The sequence below is a fragment of the Ambystoma mexicanum genome, chromosome 1q (genome assembly GCF_040938575.1).
Source record: "Ambystoma mexicanum isolate Mex_15411 chromosome 1q, UKY_AmexF1_1, whole genome shotgun sequence".
Classification (NCBI taxonomy): Eukaryota; Metazoa; Chordata; class Amphibia; order Caudata; family Ambystomatidae; genus Ambystoma; species Ambystoma mexicanum.
The window spans coordinates 1,097,674,126-1,097,700,432 of record NC_090922.1 but is presented as its reverse complement, the minus strand read 5'-3'; the positions used below and the strand labels follow the sequence as shown (position 1 = coordinate 1,097,700,432).

Here is a 26,307-nt window from a genome sequence, read left to right as displayed (position 1 = left end):
GGTGCGTGATTCCCAGACACCACAAACAGACCCTGTGAGGGTCCGTCAACGACATTTTCTTCCCGCAGTCTCGGCACTTTTTGAAACCGGACCGAGGGGTCGTCGGGTCGGAGGAGGATGCCATCGATATCGAGGTTAGATATTATATCGAGAACTGAGCAACGGTGTTCCGAGGCACAACGAAGCGCGGAAAAACGGAACTGAGCAACGGACGCTGCGCGCGGCCTTTATAGGCAGGATGACGTCGACGTCGGCACGGAGGCCGTCGAGGGTCATCGACTCGGCGATCATCGACGCGCAGCGCCCTCTGGCGAAAAAAAAAAAAAAAATTTTCCGAGGCCAGCAAAGCTGAAGGATTTCTATTTAAGATAAGGAATACGTCGGAGGACACAATCCCTTCGAAAAGATATTTGGAAGAGGAATACAGAAATAGTGTGGACCATTAGGGAGACAAACTACAGGACATCCAACGGGCGAGGCTAGCACTTCAGGAACAGAAATTAGGGAGGGTTTACCAGGAACTACGGGCTGTGAAGCAGTAATATTATGAAAAAGGGGACAAGGCAGGTTCCCTGGTGTGAAGCAGATTGAGAACAATGAGGGTAGAACAGAGGGTGTGTAAGATAATAGATGAAAAGGGGAGTGAATGGACATAGCCCTCTGATGTGGCTAGATGCTTTGCAGACTTTTACCTCATGCTATACGGTAGAGAGGTTAGGGAGATGATCTTCACCATAGAACAATATTTGGGGGATATTGACCTCCCCAAACTCACCGCAGCACATGTAGAGCGTATTAAGCAAAATATTTCATTAGAAGAGGTCGAGACAGACCATTCATGGCTTAAAAACAGGAAAGGCCCCTGCGGAGGACAGATTTACGACCCGATTTTTTAAAGATATATAGCAATATGCTAGCACGATATGCTAGCACCGTTTCTGGTTGAGGTCTGCAACGGAATGAAGTTGGGAGGCAAACACCCTATGTCGTTTCTAAAGGCTATAATATTACTCATTGTGAAAGAAGGAAAGGTCAGAACGTTATGGTCTTCCTACAGACCGATTTCATTGCTAAATACAGATACAGAATATTGGCCTCCAGGTTGGCAAACTGCCTCCCAGAATTAACCCATGAGGATAAGGTGGGCTTTGTAAGGGGCAGACAGGGGGCTGATAACCTAAGGAAAACTCTAAATTTGTTGGTACTCCCAGAGAGGGATCGAGCTGACTCCTGCTGGCTCTAGATACCGATAAAGCTTTTAACAGGGTTAGCTTGACCTTCTGGCAGCAGACTTTGGTGAACTCTGGCGAGATCTGGCCTACTTGGGTGGCACAACTATAGTCAAGCCCCACGGCAAAGGTGGTGGTGAATGGAGTCGAATCAGAGGTAATTCCCCTCACAAGGGGAACGAGGCACGTTGCCCCGTCACCCAGTGCTTTGCGCCCTCATGATGGAACCACTGGCAGTCAGGTTACGAGGAAACATTTGAATAAAGGGGCTTTGTGTACAAAATTAGGATTATAAGCTGGCACTATTTGCCGGCAGCGTGCTGATGTATGTGAACAACCCAGCCGAGTCCCTGCCAAGTATCCTTGATGAGGTGGAAGTCTATGGAGAACACTCGGAGTTCAAGATAAAACAGTCTAGGTCAATTATTCTTGCTATGGGTGAGCCCTCTCGTCAGGTTAAGTCCTATTTGGTTTGGACAGATGAAGGTGGACAGAAGCGTTAAATATTTGAGGATCTCACTAACTAGAAATATTAGGGAGATCTTTTCTACAAATAATGTACCTTTGTGAACCGCAGTGTGGAAGGACCTGGGGACCTCGAGCAAGAGACTTTCTCATGGATAGCAAGATTGAACACAAAAAAGATGAATAAATTCCCTAGATTTTGTATCTCGTCCAAATGCTCCCAATAGTGGTACTGAGAAGTTTTTAGATATGATGAAACAGGAGTTTCTAAAATTCATAAGGGGGCGGTCTAGACAAAGAATAGGCTATGGAACCCATGTTCACCTCTAGTAATCGGGGGCAGGCTGTTACCCGGACTTTGAGTCATATTATGGGGCAGCACAACTTCGTATGTCGTTGATCATATGGACCTGCCTACTAGGAAGCAGTGGGTCCCACTGGAAAATGCAGTGATGCACCCCGTCACAGTCGCGGATTGGCTATGGGCTCCACGACGTGGGATCCCATTGAGAGTTCTTAGGCACCCAATGCTGGAGGTCCTTTGGGATCTCTAGAGCAAAAGAGCGGATGCGAGCTGGTCATCGATGTTAAGCTGCATTTGGGATGGGATCTTAGACCCCAACAGATTCCAGAAATAGTATATGGGAGGGCTCGAGAAGACGGGCCAAATGTGGATAAAAGGGGAGTACATCACCCTCTCGCAATTACAAGAGTTTCTGAATGTTGACCCCTTATCAGTCTTCCAGTATTTGCAATTGAAAGGGGTGCTCCATGATAGGAAGTGGTTGGAAAATGTAAAGAAGGTCCTGATTGTTGAGGACTGTTTGATGACTTCCAGAGAGGAAAAGGAGGGGATTACCAAAATGTATAAAAAAACTTGTGGGGGCGGTGTCACTGGAGCCCTTAAAAGTAAGGGAACAATGGCAAATGAACCTGGGGAGAAAGATAGACGAACAGCTTTAAGGTAAACTCTGTAAGAGTGTTGCCAAGATGACTTTAGTTTCCCGATAGCAACTCAACGCATACTAAGTGTTTCACAGTGGCAATACACACCTCTCAGACTATCGGACATGTACTCAGCCAACAGCCTCAACTGTTGGAGGTTTTGTGAGGCTGAGGGCTTATTGGCAAATATGGTGGGCATACGAGCGGGTGCAAATCTACTGGAGGGAGGTTTTGTTCTGGTAGCTGAACCACATTGAGAGCAACCTAGACCCATGTTTGGTCTTTTTTGGGTAAGATGAGGACAACAGGTTTTATGAGCCTTTAGAACACATGGGACATTACCTACTTTTGGCAGCAATGGTTGTTCTAGTTCAAATGTGGAAAAGTGATGTTCTGCCGTTGAAGCGGAAATGGCTGTTGGTGGTGCAGGATATATTGAATATGGAAAAGCTGATCCACTTGATCCATGACTTGAACCGCAACATCGAAATGGAAGAAGAGTAGGGGTTTGAGGGGCTGAGCATTGAGGGGAGGAACGTGAGTTATAGGGGGAGGAATGTAAGGCCAATCTATTAGGTTGGAGTTTGGTACAAAGGCTGCTCTTGGGTTGTGGCGGGGATGGGGCAGGGGCACGTTTTGTTTCTCTGTTCTTATGTGCAGGGACAATGTATCATAGCAGAGGAGATTACCCCTCATTGAAGAACCATTAGAGGTATTGGAAGGAGAAGGGCGCATGGTTTGCTGGAAGAGATGTCTACGGATGGGAGTGGCACACTACAAATGTTCTGAGCTGCACTGAATATGCCTGGTAATGTGATGTAACATGTATCATAAAATTCCAAATAAATACTATTAAATAAAAGCCAGATAGGTCATGTAGGTTTCAAAATATATGTTTTTGTTTAGGAAAGTGTGCCCTGGTGACACACACCAATGTAGGACTCAGCACTCCTTCCTGCCTGAGTTATTCTATGGCTCAGAAAGATGCAAAACAGTGCTTTATCCTGTATCAGACTATTTTGTGGCTTAACACAAGTCCGATAAATCTTTGGTTCTGCTGTTCTACAGTAGTAAGTCGATGCAGGAATGCACTCTGGTAAGGTCTGAGGCATTCTGGCCTTACATCACACACATTTGATTATAGACTGTCCTCCACTCACATGCCTTCACATCCTGCCATGTCTTCATAAGGGTAGGACACAGAATGATAAAGATCGAAAATTATTAAACATGCAATAAGACAAGTGGCAACAATGTAAGTGATTAAAATGATTTCTTAATCAATACTTGTTATCTGGGTATACTTTATAGTATACGTATGCAGTTACAGCTATTTGTCTGAATAAACATGATTAACAAGAACACCTAAAACAATAAAACACAGTCACCTTTTGGGATATATGTTTTCTCCAGGTGAGAAAAAATACACTGTTTGTTATGATGTACTATAACTTGATTGGTCTGTTCTGAATAATCTGCCTGCTCAAAGCCAATTGCACATTTGAAATTGTAATGCCCTAAGATGTGTGCCCTATTCATATATTTGTCTATTCCTCATTCCAGAAGCATAAGTCTTCTCACAACTGTATGAAAAACATGTTTTTTGGAGCCGTGTTCTGTTTCACACAATATTTCATTTCACACAATATTCCCATTCTCTATTTTGTATGGATCATGCATTGGGTAGAGTTCAAATATATTACAGTATTAAACACATGCTATTTCATACCAGAGTGGGAAAAAATGATGGATCCCGGTTCCACAGAATCTGAATATCGAACTCTGTGATTTTGATTCTGTAAAGCAGCCACCACTTCATGATTCTATATTTAGTTGGAAAACAATATATTTTTAATATCTGTTTCTTAAAAATAGGTACAGCGCATGAAATCACATTATAAACTCATCAGTACCCTGATAAATCAAAATGGAATAACCTCATTTTCTTCTTCTTGCAGAATAACCTTATTTTCATAGTCAATTATAATATGTCTATGCATGATTTTAGAGTCAACTCACACCCATCCCAGCGAATGCCCAAAGGTTCAAAATTAGGATGGGGGAGGGAGAGCGCCTCACTTTGCCTTTATTAAATTATGATTATCCCTCCCACCATTTAAGTGTGGACTAAAATGAGGATGACTTGTGTGGTACTGCACCAATGAGAAAAAAACACACAATGCCAGCAGAATTGAGGTGACATGCCTTCTTGTTTTCGCACACCACATGCAAACTATCGAGAAAATCTTACATTGCAGTGATTTTGAAGAACCACTGGACCTTACTCCAAATATATTTCACACCCTTTCAGGATGCCATAAAGAGACATCCACTCTCTTCTCTAAAGACTTTGCAGTGAATTCCTGTCTTGCATTGCTACATGTTCCCATTTTAGTTTGTGGAATTAGGTGGCGCTAGGTGCCACCTATAAGCCCAAACTATTTTATTGGCGTACATACAGAACGAAGAGGGCACGTGAGGAGGGACACAGCTTGTGGGTGCTGTTTGGTTATCCACTTACTGCCCATTGTCATGCTAATCGTATGGCCGATCAAACATTTATTTGTTTATTTTTGCTGTTAAAATGGGTCTTGAAACCCCTACATTCTGCATAGTACCAGAGTGGTTAAAAGTACAACAAATGAGTCACCTCATATGCATTTCACAATGGATTGGCAAAGCCCATTTTGAACAGTAGGGTTAATATACCCTACACAATAGCGTTTTGAAGCAGATTCATGGAGCGTTATGCATTCACTGCAAACATGTACAACTTCACTATAGCGCTTACAAGCACATTGTTTATATTAGGTGTATATTCAATTGGGAGTATCTTTACAACTCACTAGCAATCCAATGTCCTAAACAGCAAAGAGGGACTTTCTAACAATGAATCTGTCTACAAAAATGCAGTCCTCTCTCCATCACTCATACCAGATCTTAGACTGGGATACAGTCTTTTTTTGTTTATATATATATATATACATATATATATATATATATATATATTGGATTTACGATTTAACCATAATCATTATAAACTGAAAAGCATGGCATGTATAACTGAAGTCAGGAAAGTCCTTTTTAATCAGCTGAGAAGTAATGAAACCGAGGTCAGATTGAGTGAACATTTTGGACAGGACGTAGATAAGTACACTTAGATACAGGAAAATGTTACATTGCGGAATGCAAATTAGGATGAGTTAATGAACACAGGCTGCGACAGAAAGCAACAGCCCAATCACACACTATAATAAAGTAATGTCCGGTTTGCTAACATGTTTCAATAACACAAACGCACCACCTTGTAGACTGGATAAAGTCCCACTTGAAATGTTTTTAAACCGCCAGGAAATCTGGTTGAGGGCAGGCCTGGAAAAAAAACACAATCCTGTAGCGGTCTGGCAGGCAAGTTGTGCAGAAGATGGGAGCCGGGCGCTAAACACTATCCCAGATAATTGAAGGAGAGTGCTGAATTCCAGCCAGCCATTGATGAGAACAAGGGGCTAAGTCCCAGCCAGCCAGGTGATTGGATGCCGGCCAAAATAAAATGGGTATAAGAGCCATTCTTTACTGTACAAACCAATTGTTTCCATTTTTCCAAGAGGCAAAGAAGAATTTGCCATTTTATTTGATTACCTGTACACTTAAATGAGTACAAGGAGACAAAGAAGCAGTAGACATTTTATTTGATTTCGCTGTACACCAAATTAGTGCAGAGAATTAAGTCGAGGAGTTTCTTAGCAGCATGGATTCAGGTTTTAACTTATCAGTGAATTATTTCTGAACAATGTGTTAGGGACTGATAATTTGAATCAGCGGTTGGTTTATGTCACAAATCAGTTGACTTACAAGCATCTAGCACCAAAGCACAGAATATGTATGCACCCTTAATCAAATAATGTAATTAGCAGTACAATTGTAAATGGTTATTTGACATTTCTGAAAGCTAAAGCAGTAAGATTTTTTAGTAAGGAATGGCTTTTAAAAAGTTGAGATCCTTGTTGAACAAGTGCATCATTCCAGATGTATTGTTTTATTGTGATGGTTGAAGAACATTTGCAAAAACCTTTTACTCTAGGGTTTTGTTAGCATTTGGACAAGGACCATTAGTACACATCTCTTAAACACTTAGTCCTTCCGTAAAGAAAACATAGCATTAAAAACCCCCTCCCTTCCCTCCACATAACCAAAGAACTTCAACTGTGGCTTCTTGTGCAAAGGAAAACGGATCAGATTGGTGAAAAGTTCACTGAGAGTCCACTTTCTCTTCAGGGGGAAGAAATTCCTGGTACTGGGATATTGGTATGGTAAATCATTCTACTGTGTCCAGTTTGTCTCTTTATAGTGTGCATATTATTATGGGCTCCCCCTGGCGACTTCCTGTTATCCCCTTCATGTGGGGGGCCCTCTCCCTTCCCTCCTCAGCTCCTTGCTAGTCTCTGCGCCACCTTACTACATTGCATGTGACAGGGCTCTTTCCCAAGGTGCACTTCCCATCCCCATTTCTGTCGAACCCCGTCCCAGGCTGCCCAGAAGGTGCCCGATTAGTCATTCACCAAGGCCGTAAGCTTGTTCATTAGAAACATGTTTTTCACTTTTATCAGCCATTCTTTTTTTATTAGGGATCATTCGGCTTTTCCACGTGTGTGCCAGTGCTACCCTCCCCGCCCAGAGCATCGTCTCCCACATTATGGGGTATCTGTATCCCTCTGATTTTCTCGGTGGCAAGCCTAGCAACATTGTCAGCGGGTCTTGTGGGAGTGTTTCCTCCGTAACCTCGCCCATCCACCCACGCAGAATTTCCCAATATACCTGTATCCGTGGACAGAGCCAACACATGTGGGCCATCAAGCCCACAAGGCCGCACCCTTTCTGGCATCATGGGAAGCCCCCGAGAACATCCTGGATATTTTGAGAGGGTCTCTGTGCCATCCCTGGAGTACCTTAAAATCGTGTTCCAAGTCAGCTGTAAAAAGATTCCTGTGGAAAGCTATTCTGAATACCTAGCCCTAAACCTCTTCAGTGAGCTCCTCCCCGCCAGATAGTCCCAGTACTGTCAGAACCCTTGTCTCTCTTTTAGATTATTGGTGTTGATTACTTTATACAATTTAGATACCATCCCCTTCCTCGAGCTGGCTGTATTGAGGACTTTCTCCAAGGGGGTTAGAGGTCTCTTGAGATTTTTTCCCCATTTCTGGTCGCATAGGAGACCCTTCAGCCTAAGGTACTCGAATACCGTGATCATGCCTGCCTCCAGGGCCTCAACCGCCTCCTCGTATGGTAGGAATTCTCCTCCCTGGAATAATTGGCACGCCCTTTCCAGGCCTTTCTGTGACCAGTTCTGTTCATTCCGGAATCCCCTACCTCCCAATCTAAGTACGGGGCCATGTGGTGACACCATTGGGAGGGCCGTGTTGATAAATGCTCTGTTTGTGTGCCCTTCCTCCACAAGGACCACAGTACCCCTAATGTGGGATGGTCAAGTAATCTACCCGGGATGTCCTTTCGTGGGGCCCATAGAAGATCCCTCACTTTGAGCGGGTGCGTGTCCATATCTTCCAGGTAGGTCCAGTACATACCCTTATCTTCTTTCATGTGTTCCAGGAGGACCTGGAGTTGAGCCGCTTTGTGATAGTGACGGAAGTCGGGGATGCCAAAGCCCCCCTACTCCCTGGGGACTTGACTGCCATATGGATCTGTGCACCGCCGACTGGAGATCTTTAAAGGTGTGTTCAGATACTTTCGTGGGGAGGGCTGTGAACAAGTACAATAGTCTTGGTAGGACATTCATCTTCATCGCCGTCATTTGGCCGTACCATGACAGGATCATGCTGCCCCATCGGTTTAAATCTGTCTTGATGATAGCCAAAAAAGGGTTGTAATTAGCTGGTGCCAGCGCCGAGTGATCTCTCGGGACACGCACCCCCAGGTATTGGATTGCATTTTTGTCGATCCTGACCCCAAGAAAGGTGGTCAGGGGGTCCAAGATTAGGTTGTATGCTCGAAGGGGTAGCAACATGGATTTAGATTTGTTGATCTTCAACCCTGAAAAGACCCCAAAAGTATTGATTAGGGAGAGGAGGGGCAGGAGCGACAGGCGGAGGTCTATCGCTAGGAGTTCCATCGTGAGGGCATATATCAGGGGGGATAGAGGACATCCCTGTCTAGTACCCCAGGTAAGCTTAAAAGAGGCTGTGAGCTTTACTTTTACTTTCGCTGTGGGGGCCCTGTACAGGGGGCTATCCATTTTCTCATATGCTCTCCGAATCCCATATTCTGAAGGAGGACCATCAGATACCTCCATTCCACTATGTCGATGGCTTTCTCCGAATCGAGAGAAAGCAGACTGGCGTTTAGAGTCGACGCCCGTGAGTAGTGGATTTGGTCTATGGTCTTCTGGTGTTATCCGACCCCTGGCGTCCCCTAATGAAGCCCACTTAATCCCCGTGGACCAGGGAGGGCATAATCCCCTCCATCCTTTTACCGAGTACCTTAGCCAGAATCGAGTACAGATATTGGGTGGTATGAGGAGCACTCGGTAGGGTCCTTTCCCTCCTTCGGTAACACCACTATAATGCCACCCATCATTGTCTCTGGCAGGTTCTCCCCCTTTAGGACTGCGTTAAAGACTTTGGCCAGGTGCGGGGCGAGGGTAGAGTGGAACAATTTATTAAATTTTACTGAAAACCCATCTTCCCCCGGTGTCATATCTCCCTTCATTGCCTTTATCACCTGGACAATTTGCTCCTCCACTATAGGGGCCTCTAGGTTATCCGCGACATCTCTAGCTAAGCCAGGTATAGGACTCTTTTCAAGGAAATCTTCAATTAGGGCAACATTACCATTGAATTCAGATTTGTACAGCCTTTCATAATATTGTTTAAAGGCCCCACCTATGCTCGGAGTGTCATATGTTAGCGTACCCTCTTTGGTTTTCGTGGCTTCTACCATTTTACTTTTCTGGGCTTCCCTCAGTTTCCATGCCAAAATTCTATCTGCCCTGTCCCCCATCTCATAATATTTTTGTTTGAGGAATTGGAGGCTCCTTTCCGTTTTGGACAGTAAGAGATCCTTCAGTTGGATCTTATACTGGTCTAGAGCTGCCGCTTGGTCTGGGGTGATGGACGTGTCTGGTACTTGTCTCGGGTGTAGTTCCGCAATTATGTCCCGGAGGGCCTTTTCCAGGTTGTCCCTTTCCCTTTTCTTTTGTGCCCCCGCTTTTATCAGGATCCCTCGTATAGTGGCCTTAAATGCGTCCCATACAATATGTGGGCTGACCTCCCCGTTATCATTCAATTCAAAGTATTCCTTTATATTATCCAGCACCATTTTGGCGATAATCGTGCCCTTTAACAGGGCATTGTTAGATTTCCATCTGCCTCTTCGTTGTCGGACCCCACCCTCCCATCAGGGTAATTCTCACTAAGTCATGGTCAGACCAGAGGACAGGGTCCACCCTAAGGTCCTTCGCATGGGTGAGTTGGGTACTATCTACCAGTATATAATCAATACTGGAGAAGGTCTCATGGATTTTTGAGTAATATGTGTATGGGGAGTCACCCTGTACCGAGCTCAGGAGTGTGTCTTCCAGGCCTAGCGTTCGGTTGATTTTGCGGAAGCTCCGAGATATGTGGTCATCTGCCGCTGGAAGAGAGTGGGAAGCCATTCTCTTTCTGTCTCTCGCAGGGTTTATTAACATGTTGAGGTCCCCTCCCACGATCAGGGTGCCCTCAACAAAGAGTCTTAGTTTGTCCCTTATCTCCTCCCAAAACGGCACCTGACCTTTGTTCGGACCATAGATCATTGCCAGGGTCAACTGGGTTCCCTGGAGCCTTCCTTTAATGAGCCTCCGAGTCTTTAATCGAGGCCTCTGTTTTGAAGTACAAGTCATTGGCCATTATAATCGCCACCCCCCTTTTTTTTGTTTTGTATGAGGCGTGAATTACCTCCCCTATCCCTCTACCTCGGAGGCCCAGTTCTTTCCCCTTCGCCCAGTGTGTTACTTGGAGGAAGAGCAGGTCTAGTTTGGCCCGTCTGAATTCCCTGCCAAGTAGGGATCTTTTTGTGGGCGAGTTCATTCCCCTGACTTTGAGGGAGCCTATCTCCATCACCGGTAGGCGATCAGCCATTTCTAAGTATGGGTTTGTATCTAGAGAATATCTCTGGGATGTCCCCCTGATCTATTTTACCTTGCCTTTGCCCAGCTTGTGGGGCTCGATGTGAGCTTGAAACCACCGTTCCCTTCTGTTCGCTTTTCCCCCCTCTCCCTCCCAGCCACATCCCCCCCTGGTGGAGCTTAACCCCAACTGCACCCTTCCCTCAAACTAACACCTCTGTACCTTTCCCCTGTGTCGCCTCTCCCCCTTCCCCGGCGCCCAGCCAAAAAGTTCGACCATTCCTGGTACTTGACTGGACCACCATTGTGCCCGCTACGGCAGGGCCACTCTTTGGATTTATCTCACTCATTGCGCCCCCGCATTCCCCCCCACTCCCCTACCATGGATGTTATATTTCTAACATTACACTGTTGTGAAAGCGCCCCCAATACTTGGTATTTGCTGGGGAAGCTCGCCATCTCTTAGTTCAAGACACCGGTCCATTTCCTTGGCCCAGGAGGGGATCTCCGTCATCCATTGGAGCCTCCCTGGCCATCGTCATGTTCAGTTTCATGTTCAGTTTCTTGAATTTTCTGGATCTTGGGATTCTTCTCCTGTCCCTCCTGTTTCCTTTTCCACCTGTTGCACCCACTGCTTCCCCATTGGGCTGTCTCTGGTCGTCGGTGGTGTCCACGTATTCTTGGAACGCCTCTCTGGTGTCGTCTCCGGTAAACAGACATGATTTTTGGCCCATGTACTTAAAGGAGAGAGAGAAGGGGTAGCCGCACTGGTACCGTATTCCCTTTTGCTGCAGGCATTGGGCCAGGGGGGCGGCACAGTTATCGTCTGGTCAGAGTGAAAGCAGACAAGTCCTGAACGATTAATATTCTTGCGTTGTTATATGTGATGTTATGAGCTTTCTTGGCTTCCTCCAGGATTTTGTTTTTTTCAGCATAGTAATGGAAGCGGACTAAGATGGAGTGGGGGCCCCCAGCCCTGCCCCCGCCCTGTGCTCCCTGTCTATCGTGGGTTCCGTTGTCGCCTTGTTCCCAAACAGGAGGTGATTCACGTCTCTGATCACACAACATATATCCCTCTCTGTCTCCCCGTCCACCTCTGGGATGCCAAAAAAACAGAGGTTATATCTTCTTTCCATGTTCTCAAAGTCATCCATTTGCAGGGCTCTTTCCTCGTCTTTCTTTTCCAGGGCCACCAGTCTCGTATCTATTTGTGCCTTCAAAATGGTGGACGACCACTGATTGGTCTCCAGTTGGTGTAACCTATCTTCTACTTTGTCTACTCTTTGGTCCATTTTCCCTAGCTTTTGAGCTATATCCGACCGCATGTCCCTTATTTCTTGCAATACGGAGGCAAAGCCCTCTTCCATGGCCGTGGCGGCCTTTGACGAGTCCTCGGCCCGGTCCATCTTGTTTTCAGGGTCTGGGTTGTCTTCGGCCACTGTTGCCTATTGCGATCGGAACTCTGCTTTTTTTCCAACTCATGCAGTTCTGTCGTGGATGCTGCTGGTTCGTTAGGTGTGCGGCCGCCGGCTCGGAGCGAAGCACTTGTGTGGTGCCTCCTGGGCGTGGTCGCCTTATTGTAGTCTCTTCAGCTGTGGCACCGCCCTTTAATGTGACCGCTGCAGCCAAGGCCGGCACACACCCCAGCGTCAGTATCTGGGGGCCCTCACCTTTGGCCGGGGTTGATTAGTGCTGTTTTGGGTCTTCGTGCAGTGGAGGGGGGGTGTTCTGGTCAGTTTTCCTTGGTCCCCTTGTTTTTGTCTGGGTTCTCAGGTTCAAGGGCTTCGGCCCAGTCCACTGGGCACAGTAACATCTTCTTGTAACCTTGTCCAAAGCCTCTGTCGATGGGTTGTGAGATGTAGGGGCCCCCCAGCACCCAGGATTCCTGTCCCAGGTGCCCGGGTGTCAGGGCCGCCTCCTGTGGCTTAGCTCGGGGAGTTCCCGGTCAAAGCGGGCACTCGCCCCAACAGGGTGTTGATTTTGGGGGCCCATACCCCAAATGGGACTTCTTGGTCACTTCGGGGCTCTGATGTGCTTATGCTGGGGTTGAGATATGATATGATATAGCATTTATAACGCGCCTATACACAAGTGTTTCAAGGGGTGTCGCACCTCCCCTTTACTGGGGTGTCTCCCCTACTGCCTGCCCCACTTACGGGGCTTGACCTGGATGGAGGGCCGTGTCGTTGGACCTCTCCTGGGTGGGCACACACCCCGGGCCCGGAGGCCACCACCCAAGAGGATCAGAGTTCCTGGAGGCTCTCCACCCAGCCAGTTCCACTGGTCTCGGGAGTTCCCGGGACGGACCACGGGCAGCAGCCTCCGTTGTTTTCTTCTTGTCTGCCTGGATGGCCAGTGAGAGACACTGCCTCAATGCGGATAGTGCCGGTTGCGTCACTCCCTTTCCTTGCCCATCTTCTTTTTCGGTGTGCCGTTTTCATGGCGGGTTCCCCACACTAGCGTGTCACTCTTCAAGAGTACCCAGCGAGATGGGCCCCCTCCGCCTGTTACAGAGTGGGTTGTCCTGGCCAGGGGGTGCCCTTCAGTGTGAAGGTGGGGGGACGTAGCAGGCCTCTTCATCAGCGTCTCCCTCCACAGCGCCTCTCCATTCCCTTCTTACGTGTGGTCACAGTCCCCTCCGGATTGGGTCTTATGGGGGTGTTCCGGGCCCTCTGCTTGCCTCCCCCGAGGGTTTACACATCCCCCCAGCTCCCCTCACCTCTGCGACACTGCGGATGCCGTATTTCAGCAGCTGGGTGCCTGCTCTTCGGTGCCGTACGGTCACCGGGAGCCCACCCGGTCCGGGTCCTCCGTGTATTCACTTGGGGCTCCGCTGCCTTCCCGAGGGTTTCTCCTCACCTCCTTCGCTGCTTCTGGGGGACCGCTCTATTCCGTTGGGGGGAAAATCTTCACAGGGCGCTGGCTGCCTCACACCATACACTGACCCGGTGAGGTCTTCCCCAGCTTCTCCCTCTGGGCCGCTCGGTCCGGGACTCTACTGCTCAGCCTCCGGATCGATCTTCCCTTCCGTGTATTCTACAGGGTGGAGGGGGAGGCACAGAGGTGGCCGGGTCTGACGGGACTGTCTTTCAGCTAGTTTGCTGTGGTCCCTTTACGCCACAACCTCTCCCGCTCAGCTTCTCTCCCTTGCTTTCAGCGCCAGGACTTCCTTGAGAGTTCTTCCTCTCCCACCCTCGGCCCGTAGGTGTACCGTTCTCTGGTTTGCGGGGGTCCCGATTCTCGGTTTTTCATCCGTGGGTGCTACGGGCGATCCCCTCCCAGATCACACTCTCTATTCTCCTCGGGAGATCTCTAAGACGGGGCTCAAATCCCTTAATGGCCCGGCCTAGCGTGAGCACGGCACGCAGGCTACCTTCACCTGTGCGTCCCTTGGTGGCCTCCACAAAACCTTTTAATACATATTTTAAAAATATACACCAACATATACACCAACTTGATAGCCTTGCAATCTTTGAGAAAAGACCAGTGTCACAAGTAAATTGCATATTCACTTCATCAATAGATGTACACATGAAAAAGAATTCATAAACAAGCTGACTGGAAACCACTTCGTATTCACAACAAAGGAAGTGCTCAAAAGCAAGAAATAAGGGAAAGTAAGTAGATTATCACAATTAAATCACCTGCTCACATTTTTCTACTTTTCCGACAAACTGGCAACCTTTTACATTCAGTCCTTGGTGGAACTTTCTATGAGCAAAGCTCTCAGATCAATCGAATAGGATACAGGATGAATGATGAAATAGGAAAGCCCATAGTAGATTTTATTTTATTGTAACACATTTTATTGGTTTTTATGATATACATTACAACAATAGACTCCTATGGAGTCAGACTATAACAAACATACAAAAGGTCATTGGATCCACGCACCTTACACAGTACACTTGATATATTGTTTGCAGCAGCAACATCACATTACTTTGGTTTATGCATTGATCAGGTTTGACAAAGTAGGCAGATTTTTGCCAGATTTTCCCGACCTTCTCCGGACAACCTATGGCCCTATATACCCACTGTTCCATTGCTATACATATAGTTACATCTGCAATCCATGTTTCAACTTGCGGAAGTACATCAGATCCCCATGGTTTCTCTATATTCCTCTTGATCAGGGCTGTTGTTGTTGAAAAGAGTGCTTTCTCATACTGTGTCATTTCCCCTTCACCCTCCATCCCTAGTGGCAAAAATCTGGGTTTTCTAGAAACTGCCCATACTAGGACTCTCGTAAAAACATCACAGCACTGTTGCCAGTACTGTTGAACATATGGGAATTCCCATAATATGTGGAAAAAGGTCCCCTCTTTGTGGCGGCATCGTAAACAATTTGGATCTGCACTCTTGCCCCAGCGATAGAGAGCAACTCTCGGATTATACACTCTGTGTAGTATCGTGAACTGAATAAGCCGTAGCCTAGATGAGATGGCCGTTTCACGGGGGTACATCAGGGTCGTGACCCAGTCCTCCATCAGGATATAACCCACGTCTCTCTCCCATTTAGCCTTCAATCCCACCAGTTCAGGTGCAGCAAAGGAGGTCACAGCACTGTACATGGTAGAGGTAACCCTATTGTTGATACGTTCTAAGTCTATGTTTCTCTCCATGGCGGTACAATCTGGCATGTTAGATAGAGCTGGAAGATGTTTTTGTAGTGCATATCTTAGCTGTGTGTGGTGGTACATCTCAGTTTCAGGAAGGATGAACTTCTCTACTAAGTTCTCAATCGGCAGTAATTTGCCCTCCTCAACCACATCACTCACTTTCGTTATTTTCTTTCACACCCAGCTCTGCCATCAAGGTAGCTTGCCTACCTCAGTTAGGTTCCAGTTCTCCCATAGTGGTTGCACTGGAGTAACTTTCTTATCCAACCAATAAACCTGTGGACTTCTGCCCAGATTAGTGTTGATTGGGCTACCATCTGTCGAGGAGTTGCTGTACTTGTATTCTGGTACAGCCCTTCCAATGGGGGGTGGTTTTTGTCTCATGTCTATCTCGGCCTTTACATTTGGAAGCAATATGTCCCAGTGTAGCATATCATTCACTACTGCCATCTGGCTTGCCCAGTAATAGGTTTGTAGGCATGGCAGCCCAATACCTCCCTCCCATATAGACCTCTGCAGTGTGCAAAGTGCTATTCTTAGGTGTCCACCCGCCCAGAGAAGCTTCCGAAGTATACAGTCGATTCTGCGGAATACATCTGCTGGGATATGTAGTGGGGCGTTCTGACATATAAAAAACGATGCAGTGCCATAATTTTGAACAACGCCGCTCTCCACAAGAGGGTCACTGGCAAGGAGATCCAGTGACGGGCATCCTCTTTAAATCTTTCCACGACTGGTTGCAGGTTCCTATCTATATATTCATTCAGATTTGTAGTGGTCAAAATGCCTAGATATCGAAAATGGGTACTCTAAACTCGATATGGACTGCATTCCCCTCCCCTCTAACTGGGAACAGTATAGATTTGGCCGAGTCTACCTTTAGACCGCTGAAGGATCCATACCGTTGTAGGAGGTCAGTTACTATAGGAAAAGAGATGATCGGGTTCTTAAGGTATATCAACAGATCATATGCATATAGGGAGATTCTGTCTTCCCAGAGCGATATGAGCATTCTCTTACATCAGGATGCAGGTCTCGCCATAAGTCCCTCAGTCCCATTGCATCGGTGAAGGTGGCAAGTTTGGTATGAATTCTAGGGTTTCTCCCTCTTAAATGTGTGCAATCCGGCTCCAGGTTCATCCTTTCATTAAAATCACCCCTTAGGATTAACACGTCTGATGTATCGTTGGCAATCACTGGTGTAAAGTCATTTACCAATGTTGTTATCAATGCGGGGGGGTTAATACACCACCAATAAGGTGATTGTTTGGTTCCATAACGTTCCCATGGCATATGTAAACCTGCCTCCTGTATCCTGTATCACGCTAGAGAGGGTGAAGGGAAGTCTTTTATGCATTAGTATGAGTACACCAAACCAGCATGTATCGTGGTGCGGTAGTTGGTGCGTTTAAATAAATTACAGGTTGTACCCGCTAGATGGGTTTCAGTAAGAAATACTATATCCGGAGTATGTTTGTTCAGGAATTGTGTGACTAACCTCCTCTTAAGACCATTGCCTAGCCCATTGAAATTCTAGGTCAGGAGTTTGAGAGTACGGTCTTTACCATCAGGCGAGATCGATCTATGAGGAGTAAATGCGGGAGTGTGCCTTGCCATGTTGCGTGGGTGTCAGTATGATAGCAGTAATCCGATGTGTTGCAATATTGGAAGGATATCTGTGAGATAATACATGGATCCGTGCCTGACTAAACAATTCCCCTACCCTGGTCCAACCTACAAGTAACACCTCTAAACAAAAAACAGAACAAACATTCCTTTCCCCACCTCCCCCCACCCCATACTCCGCCCCAACTCGAAGTATCTGTCGCCCGAACATCAGTCGGGAGATAACTATAACCTGCTCCTGACTTCAAACAAAACACTTACAACTCGCCCGATAAGTCTCTGTAGTTCAAGAATTTTGCTATCACAGTACGTGGTGGGGCACCGGGTACTGGGCGTCCAGTTGGCATACGATGGGCTCTTTCTATCGAGAAGAACTTAGAGAACACCTTTGGTTCAAACATATCTGTGAGCCATTGTTCCAGGAACAATTCCATGCTTGGCCCCTCTGATTTTTCTGGGAGCCGCAGGATCAGGACATTATTACGCCTTGACCTACTCTCGCCTTCATCAACTCTCTCCTCCATTGCTTTTATGTGTGTTGGGACCCTGGTTAGTTGTTGCTCGAGGTTTCTCAGCCCATCTTCTGCGTCGGAGATATGCTGCTCAGCCTCCCCAGTTGGGGACGTTAGCTTCTGTAGGTCATGACGCAAGAGCGAGACATCCATACTGATGCCGTCCAATTTCTGCTCCATGGAGGCTTGTGAGTCTGCTATTGCGGCCATGACGTCTTTAAGAGATAACGTATCCTCCATCTCTGCCACCGTATCCGGTTGGCTCTGATGCGATTGTGTATTTGTTGTAGGCGTGGTGAATTGGTCGATTTTGCTTTGGGTGCCTGCTTTCTTAGATTTGTCTCTGCCCATGCTAGTTTCAGGCGTTGGTAGATATTACTTCACTATGTTCTTTTTTGCAAGGTGGTGTGGAGGGTAGCTTGTTTGATCATTACACTTTTGATGAGTGGTAAGCAGTTCTTGATTTGCTTGCTTGTGGCTCACTTGGTTAGCAGTGCCGGGGTGATTAGAACCACTTTGTGGCAGGGGACGGCAGCTCTTGGTGGGCTCGGGGATCTAACACTGCCCCACCTTCGAGGGACACCGGAATTCGACGTGTTCTGCAACTTTGTTTATCTCTATGGCTCATCCTCAACTATGGAGTTAGATTAGATTAGATGGTTCGTCCTTGTACATGGCAAAGACGGGGTCAGTGCCGGTATGTGGCTCGTGTGGTCATTTGCCCATCTGCTACTGCGGAATCTGCCGCCACTCTACGTCTTCGGGGTTGCAGCTATGCCGTGATAAAAGGCCTCTTTGACTGTGTGTTAGGAAAGATTTCATAATTGTATGTAATTTTCCCTCCATGTGTCAACCCCCAAACGTTTTGCTGCTGTTTAGACACCACTGACTGACTTTGCCATAGAAGCACAGCCTTCAGCTGAACTCCTCTGGGCTTTCGCTCACTTTTTATGGGGAAACTGACATGCCCTTAGGACAGTCAGTACTGGGAGACTTTGTTCAGTGGGAACTCAGGAGATCAACATAGTAGTGGTGTTTTCAGCCTCCTCTTATCCAAAGTTCCCTTCACGCCAAAAAAAGAAAGGACCCAATGGGAGATCTGCTCACAAACACACACTTTATACGTGGACCAATCATGGATCACGGTGGTCCCAGGCATTCATGGCACTCCAGAATCTCTGGCACCCAGGATGTGTATTGGGAACAGACATCCCAGCCCACATCCTGGAGGCAGACACACAAGGCATGCAGAAGCCCGCAAAAGCATTGGGTTTTGCGGGAAAGTGCATGACCAAATAAGGACTGACCTGGGTCGTCTCGACCTGGGGAAGGTGAAGGGGCAAGATGGCCAAAGGACAGGACAAAGAACCTTGTGGCATGGCCATATTGGAGCCAGGCCACCTATTCGTGCCAAACGCGGTAAGCGCGGTTATCATGGCAAGAAAGGGTTCAAAATACAAGAAAACAATGGCTGCCACCAGTCCTGTCTGTGACAGATCTGCACAGTTCGTAAAAAGTCCAGCAAGGGTTTCTAGGGCCTTTGGAAAGACTAGAGACCCAAGTGTACTGTAAGGTAAGTTACATTGCACACTTGTTAAATGTTGCACACAAGTTGCAACATGAGGAAAGGACTAAGGGAAACAAAGACTCCCAGAACTGACTGTCTTAAGGGCATGTCAGTTTCCCTATAAAAAGTGAGCGAAAGCCCAGAGCGCTGTACTTCTCTGGCAAAGTTTAGTTCAGGGTGAAAAACAGCAGCAGAAAGTTTGGGGGTTGACACATGGAGGGAAAATTACATTCAAATATGAAATCTTTCTTAACACTCGCCCTCCCCAGACTAAGGACAGGGGGAACTAATCCACCCCTGGATAAGTTTCTTGTTCAGGTCGGTTAAACATTCTGGACAACCCATCAGCATTGCTATGTTGGACACCTGGCCTATGCTCGATAGTGAAATCAAAGCCTTGCAGACTTATGGACCACCTAAGCAACTTTGGATTCTCTCCTTTCATGTTCATTAGCCACTTTAAGGGCTTATGGTCAGTTTGCACAGTGAAGTGGGTCCCATAGAGTTAGGGCCTTAGCTTCCTAAGGGCCCACACAACAGAGAAAACATGTTCTCTACTGTGGACCACCTGAGCTCTCTGTCCTTAAGCTGGCGACTAATGAAGCCAATAGGGTGTTCCTTACCTTTCTCATCTACTTGTGATAGTACAGCTCCTATCCCAGTGTCAGAGGCATCTGTCTGTACAATAAAAGGTATCTGGTAATCAGGGGCCCTGATAACAGGGGCCTGGCACAAGGAGTCTTTTAAGCCATTGAAGGCCTTCTCACACTCTTCAGACCAATTTACCTACTTGGGTTTCTTCGGAGTAGTGAGAGCAGTCAGAGGGGCAGCTATGGTACCATAGTCCGCCATGAAATTTCGGTAGCACCCAGTGAGTCCTAAGAAGGCTCTCACTTGGGTCTGTGTAGTGGGGGTAGGCCAGTCTTGTACTGCTTGTACTTTACTGGGTAGAGGCTGTATCCTCCCTCCACCAACTTCATGTCCAAGGTAAACCACTGAGCCTTGTCCAATCTGGCATTTACTGGCCTTTATGGTCAAGTGGGCCTTCTGAAGAGCCTGTAACACAGTCCCAATGTGTTGCACATGGTCTTCCCAGTTGGCACTGAAAACTGCTATATCATCCAGATATGCAAGACAGAATTCATCCAACCCATTTAACACATGATTCACAAGCCTTTGGAAAGTGGCAGGTGCATTCTTCAACCCAAAAGGCATTACCCTGAACTGGTAAAGGCCCTCTGGAGGTGAGAAAGCTGTCTTCTCCTTGGCATGTTCTGCAAGGGCTATTTGCCAATAGCCTGCAGTGAGGTTCAACGTGCTGAGGTACTTGGAGGCACCCAAGGTATCCACCAGCTCATCTGTTCTAGGCAAAGGGTGTGCATCTGTCTTGGTGACAGCATTCAGAGCCCTGTAATTCACACAGAACCTCAATTCAGAAGTACCTGCTTTTGGAACCAAAACCACAGTGCTGGACCAAGGACTACTAGAGGGATCAATCACCCCAAGATCCAACATTTTGTGGACCTCTGTCTTAATGTAAGACTTTACTTTGTCTGACATTCTGTATCCCCTACTTTTGGTAGGTACACTGTCTCCTGTGTCTATGTTATGTTTGCACCAAGGTGTCAAACAAGGAGACTGTGAAAACAGAGGGGGGAAATTGCCTAAGCAAACTTTTCACATCAGCCTGTTGATCAGAAGTCAGGTGAGGGGCCACTCGGACACCCTCAATGGAGCTATCTGAAGGACTGCTTTGGAATAAGTCAGGAAGAGGTTCAGACCCCTCTTCCTCAACATCTGAAGCCATTAAAAGTGCCGCGATTTCAACTCTTGGGATGAAAGCCTTCAGCCTATTTACATGGAACACTTTTGGAGCCTCTCCAGGCCTTCCAAGGTCCACTAAATAGTTGACCTCACCCAGTGACTCCACCACTGTGTAAGGGCCTGACCATTTGTCCTGTAAAGCTCTAGGCCTTATGGGATTCATGATCAGGACTTTCTGACCAGGTGTGAAGTTGATGAGGGAAGCTTTCTGGTCATACCAATGTTTCACCAAAGCTTGTCTTGCCTTCAACTTGTCACTAGCCAAACCCATCAGGAGTACCATCCTTTTTCTGAGCCCTAGCACATAGTTTACTACGTTGGTAGTAATGGGGGGAGTGGGCATCTCTCATCCCTCCTTGACTATGGCTAAGGGTCCCCTTACAGGGTGACCAAACAGAAGTTCAAAGGGGCTGAAGCCAACACCCTCTTCTGGTACCTCTCTGTAGGCAAACAGTAAGCATGGTAAAAGAAGATCCCATTTTCTTCTTTGAGGTTCTTCCAGAGCCCCAATCATACTTTTTAAGGTCCTGTTTAACCTTTCCACCAGACCATTGGTCTGGGTGTGGTATACGGAAGAAAACTTATAGGTGACCCCACATTCCTTCCACATAGCATGCATATACTTTGACATAAAGTTGCTGCCTCTGTCAGACACAACTTCTTTATGGAAGCCAACCCTAGTAAAGATGCCAAGTAAAGCTTTTGCAACTGACTTGGCAGTCACAGTTTTCAATGGGATGGCCTCAGGATACCTGGTGGCATGGTCGACCAGCACCAGGATAAACCTATTGCCTGAGGATGTTTGGGGGTCAAGGGGACCAACAATGTCGATCCCTACCCTCTCAAATAGTACCCCCACAACTGGGAGCGGTACCAATGGAGCTTGGATTGTTGAGCCATTCTTACCAGATAACTGACAGGAGGCACAACTCCTGCAGTGACTTTCTACTTGCACCCCCATCTTGGGCCAGTAGAAGTGCATGGATAACCTTTGCTTGGTCCTCTTAATTCCAAGGTGACCAGCAAGGGGCACTTCATGCGCCAGCTGCAGGAGGAAGGGTCTTACAGCAAGGGGAACCACCAACCTCCTATGGTCTCCTTCTGTAGACCCTGTAGGCTCACTATACAGGAGCTCACCTTCCCAATAAATCTGATGCTTCCCAGGAGGTTCACCCTCAAGCTGGGAGCAGGCCTGTCTCCTTAGGCCTTCCAGAGATGGGCACTCACGTTGGCCTTGACTGAACTCTTCTCGGTCAGGACCACCTTCTACTAACAAATCTTTAAGTTCAGGATGGTCATTGGGGTCGAAGAGTTCAGGCATCACCACCTCCTCGTCAGGTCCTGGTGATTGACCAACTACCTCCACCTCAGTGGTAGGTGAGTTAGGGGGAATGTTTTCTTTCCCTCTTTTTGATTTTCTGACTACTTTAGTCTTGGATTTTCCTTTGGCAGGGGCAGGGCATTGGTCTTAGCCAGTGCTGCCCTTGTTTGAGACCTTGTGCAGGGTCTGTCAGCAGTGTCTCCCACAAGCCCTAAAGCTCTAAGATCATTGCCCAACAAGACCTTTCCTGGGACACTCCTCTGAATGCTCACTGGAATCCTGACTGCTATACCATTGATAGTAAGATTTACAGGTATTACTGGGAACATGAGAGGTGGGCCATCAGCCAACGTAGTGCGCATCAGAGTAGCTCTTGCAACTTCCTCTGGATCTGTCAAGGTAGAATCCACTACAGTTCGACTGCACCCACTATCCCTAAGAGCTGGAATATCTACTCCATTTATCAGCACACTGTCCTTAAAGTAGTGCTTGGTGTTATCTGGAATCCTAGCATAAGTTGCTGAGACTTTAGGCTCCCAAGAACCCAGGGAAACTAAAACGACCTCAGCTTCTATCCCACTGGGGAAGGAGTCTGAGGAGAAGGATGCTCCTGTAATCTCTTCTTCCTCATAGGAGGAGAAGGCCAGATTAGCAGAGTGGACCCCCAAGGTTTTGACCTTACATCTGGGATCCCCCTTCACGTGGTCAGTTGCTCCACAAGCAAAACAAGATCCATTGGGTCTGTTTACATAGAAAGGCTTACTATAACCAGAGTTCTGTTTTGGAGGCTGGCCTCCACTACCCTCTGAGTTCTCTTGTGTCTTACCCTTATTTTTCCTTTTGTGGCCCTTCTGGGAGGAAGATTTATCAGTTTCCCCACCCTCTCTATCTTTGGACTTTCTCCCTTCCTCCTGCTTACCAGGATGAGTCTTGTCCTTATGGGACCCTCAATGTGACACCCACAAATCTGCTTCAATGGCTAGCTTCTTAGGATCTATCTCCTTTGAATCTGCCAAATGCTGCTTAAGCTCAGGGGAAGATGCAAAAATATGTTCCAGCATGACAAGACTTATCATGCCTTCAAAGGTAAAAACCTTGTAGCCTTCAACCCAGCCAGTCAAGTTTTTTAAGGATTCAGTTACATAAGATACCCAAGTACCACCTTCTTTCTTCTTGTACTCTCTGAATCTTTTTAAGTATTGAGCAGGAGTCTTTCCAGACTTTAAGATGAGAGTCTGCTTCAACATTGCAAAATCTGCTCTTTTTTGACATTTCCATAATGGCACTGAAGCCAGAATGGGGCAGTCTGCTAAGTAACTAGGCAATTTTATCAGCATTTTCAACTTGTTGATCTTCACATGCATACTCAAATGTATTCAGCCAGTCCATAATGTAATTCTTTTCCTCATACACACTGAGCAGATCTTTTGGAAACCTTGGATGAGAGGAGGCCCCAGACCCATGTCCAGGACCCTTGGATCCATTGGCAACTTGAAGCTTGGCCAGTTCCAACTGGTGATTCCTGTCTTTTGGTTTTTCTGCCTGCTCTATCTTTAGTTTGGCCATATTGAACTCAAGCTCCTTCTGCCCAAACAGCAGTTCTTGTGTCTTGAATTCAAGTATGGCCTCCCCATCAGCACTGGCAGAGGAAACATTAGACATTACATCCTCCATGTCCTCATGGTTGCTGTGGATCAGTGCAGCGGCAGATCCATCAGTTCTACCAGTGAGAGCAGCCCCACCTCCTTCTGCATTGTTCTCAGAATCTATAGCTCTAAGCTGAGCTTCTTGCCAGTCCATGATTCTTTGGATCATTTCTACTTTTGTGCCTTGAGAGGGGACACCTCTCTCAGCACACATCTTCCTCAATGTTTCGTATCTAGAAGCATTTAAAGTTAACAAGGTACTTGGTTCCATACTGTTAGATAGGACTATGGCTTTTTAAAGGTTATACCACAACAATTTACTATGTGTCCTGGTAGAAATAACTTGAAATGCCTTCACTAGTATGCAACACTGGATATCTTCAGTCCTATCCCACTGCTGTACACCAATTTGTTAAGAAGGATTTCTGAACTCTGACCTGGAGGGGCAGAGGTTCAGAAGGCCAGCCTAGTTTCTTGGAACAGGGTAACCTCTGGACAAGCCAGACCAATCAGGGTAGCTATGGCAGGCGGTCAAGACTAAGGGCCTCATTACACGTTAAAATCCGGCCATTACCGGCATGGCGCTATTAACGTGTCCGGCTTTGCATGATGCCGCTAATAGCGTGGCACTTCGAGGACGCGGACACGAGCACACCAGCATGCCGGTAATGACCCTACCGCCATGCCGCAAAAGACCCCAAAAAATCCCTTACCGGCTTCGACAAAAGCGCTTATAGCACTTCCGACCTCCCGCTACATGCAAATAGCGGTCACTGCTAATAGCAGAGACCGCTATTAGCGATCACCGCTATTAGCGGTGACCGTAAAATTGTGGAACCGGAAATAGCGTCATCGCACAGGAACGGGAAAGAGCACGGCGGCCATCTTTAAAAACACAATCCATTGCCATCCTCAGCAGCCAGGACCTGTTTCCACACGACTCCAACACGACTCCAACACCAAATCATCCCGGATACCCTGAAGATGCCAAAGGCCATCAAGAAAGGCGCGGATCGGCAGCGCAAAGAAAAATTCACCAGCGAGGAGCTGATCATCTTAACCGAGACCCTTGCCGCAAATGCCAATGTTGTATTCACCAATTGACAAGCGGCATGAGACCCTCGTGAAGAAGAAGGCCATCTGGGCTGAGGTTGCCCACAAAGTCAGTGCGGTGGGCACCACCACCCGCAATGTCAAGGACTGCAGAAAGTGGTGGGACGATCTACGGCTCCGGGACCGCAGCATTCTGGCTGCAAATCGCAACCTGGCTATGGCCACAGAAGGTGGCGCTGATTCACCAATAAAACTCTGCGAGTGGGAGGAGACCTGCGCCAGCACTATTGGCGTGGAATCCATCGAGGGAGTCGGAGATATGGAGCGTGGTGCGCCCACTTCATCAGATGGAGGTGGGTGTACACATTAAACAATGCACTGTGAAGGGTGAGGGGCCCCCCAAATCTGAGTCAAGAACCAGCCACAAACATACAAGCACAAAACCCTGCCAATGTGAGTGTCACACCCCAACACACACATGCACGCATCACCACATACACGTGCAACACAGACCCATTCATGCATGACCCTCCCGACATCCCCATTACCAGATTCCCAACTAAAGAGGTCCCAATGCATAGAGCGGCATGACGTAATCATTCTGCATTAGGCACGTAGAACCATCACCAATGATATTCCCTATTTTTGTCCCCCACAGGATCACAGACAGACAGTGATGAACAGGGCACTGTGACACATGCTCCCCCAGCCAAGAAAAAGGCCAGGACACAGGAGACAGGGGACACCGCCACCACCTCAAGGGGCACCGGGAGGAGTGAGCACCAGCAGAGGGGTAAAGGCAGCAAGAGCACCAGTTCAACACGGCCTGAAGCCACGGCTGCTACAATAGCTGCACCCACGGCAGTGTTCCCCCCGTCATTGGAAACAAGCACGGAGGGCCCACTCTCTGCAGCCACCAGTTCCACTGGTGAGGCAGCAGCCACCACGCCGCTGTCGGACTTTGAGGAGACCACTGACCTTGAAACGCAAAGGCAGACCCCCAGCCCCCCGCAATCCATTGAGCCAAGCCCACGGCCACCATTGTAATCAAGTAGCCATGTACAATCTGGCAACGACACCGTGGAAGGGCGCTGGAGCCCTCAGGTGTCCTCATCTGATGGCCGAGGCATGGACCAGGGCGCAGCAGCCACCCCAAGAGCTGGACGCAGTCGCCATGACCTGTCAGCCATCAGCCAGAGGCAGGTGGAAATAACAGCGCTGGTTGGCCAGCATGTGGAAGAGGCAGCCCGTCTGAGGGAGGAGGTTAGGTCGAATGCAAGCCAGACAAGAGAAGGCATGGAGTCCTGCACAAACAGGCTATGCGAGGAGATGGTCCAACTGAGGCAGGTCCTCACACGTATAGCGGACGCTATGGAGC

General features: G+C 47.6%; 1 protein-coding gene across 1 annotated transcript in view; it reads right to left on the bottom strand.

Annotated features, from left to right (window-relative positions):
- Window positions 1-26,307, bottom strand: part of C1QH1orf146 (chromosome 1q C1orf146 homolog) — a 238,416-nt gene that overhangs the window by 85,658 nt on the left and 126,451 nt on the right. The window contains exon 2 of the mRNA XM_069635267.1: window positions 4,369-4,462. Coding sequence (XP_069491368.1) covers window positions 4,369-4,462 — 94 coding nt within the window. The remainder of the gene's footprint in view (window positions 1-4,368; window positions 4,463-26,307) is intronic.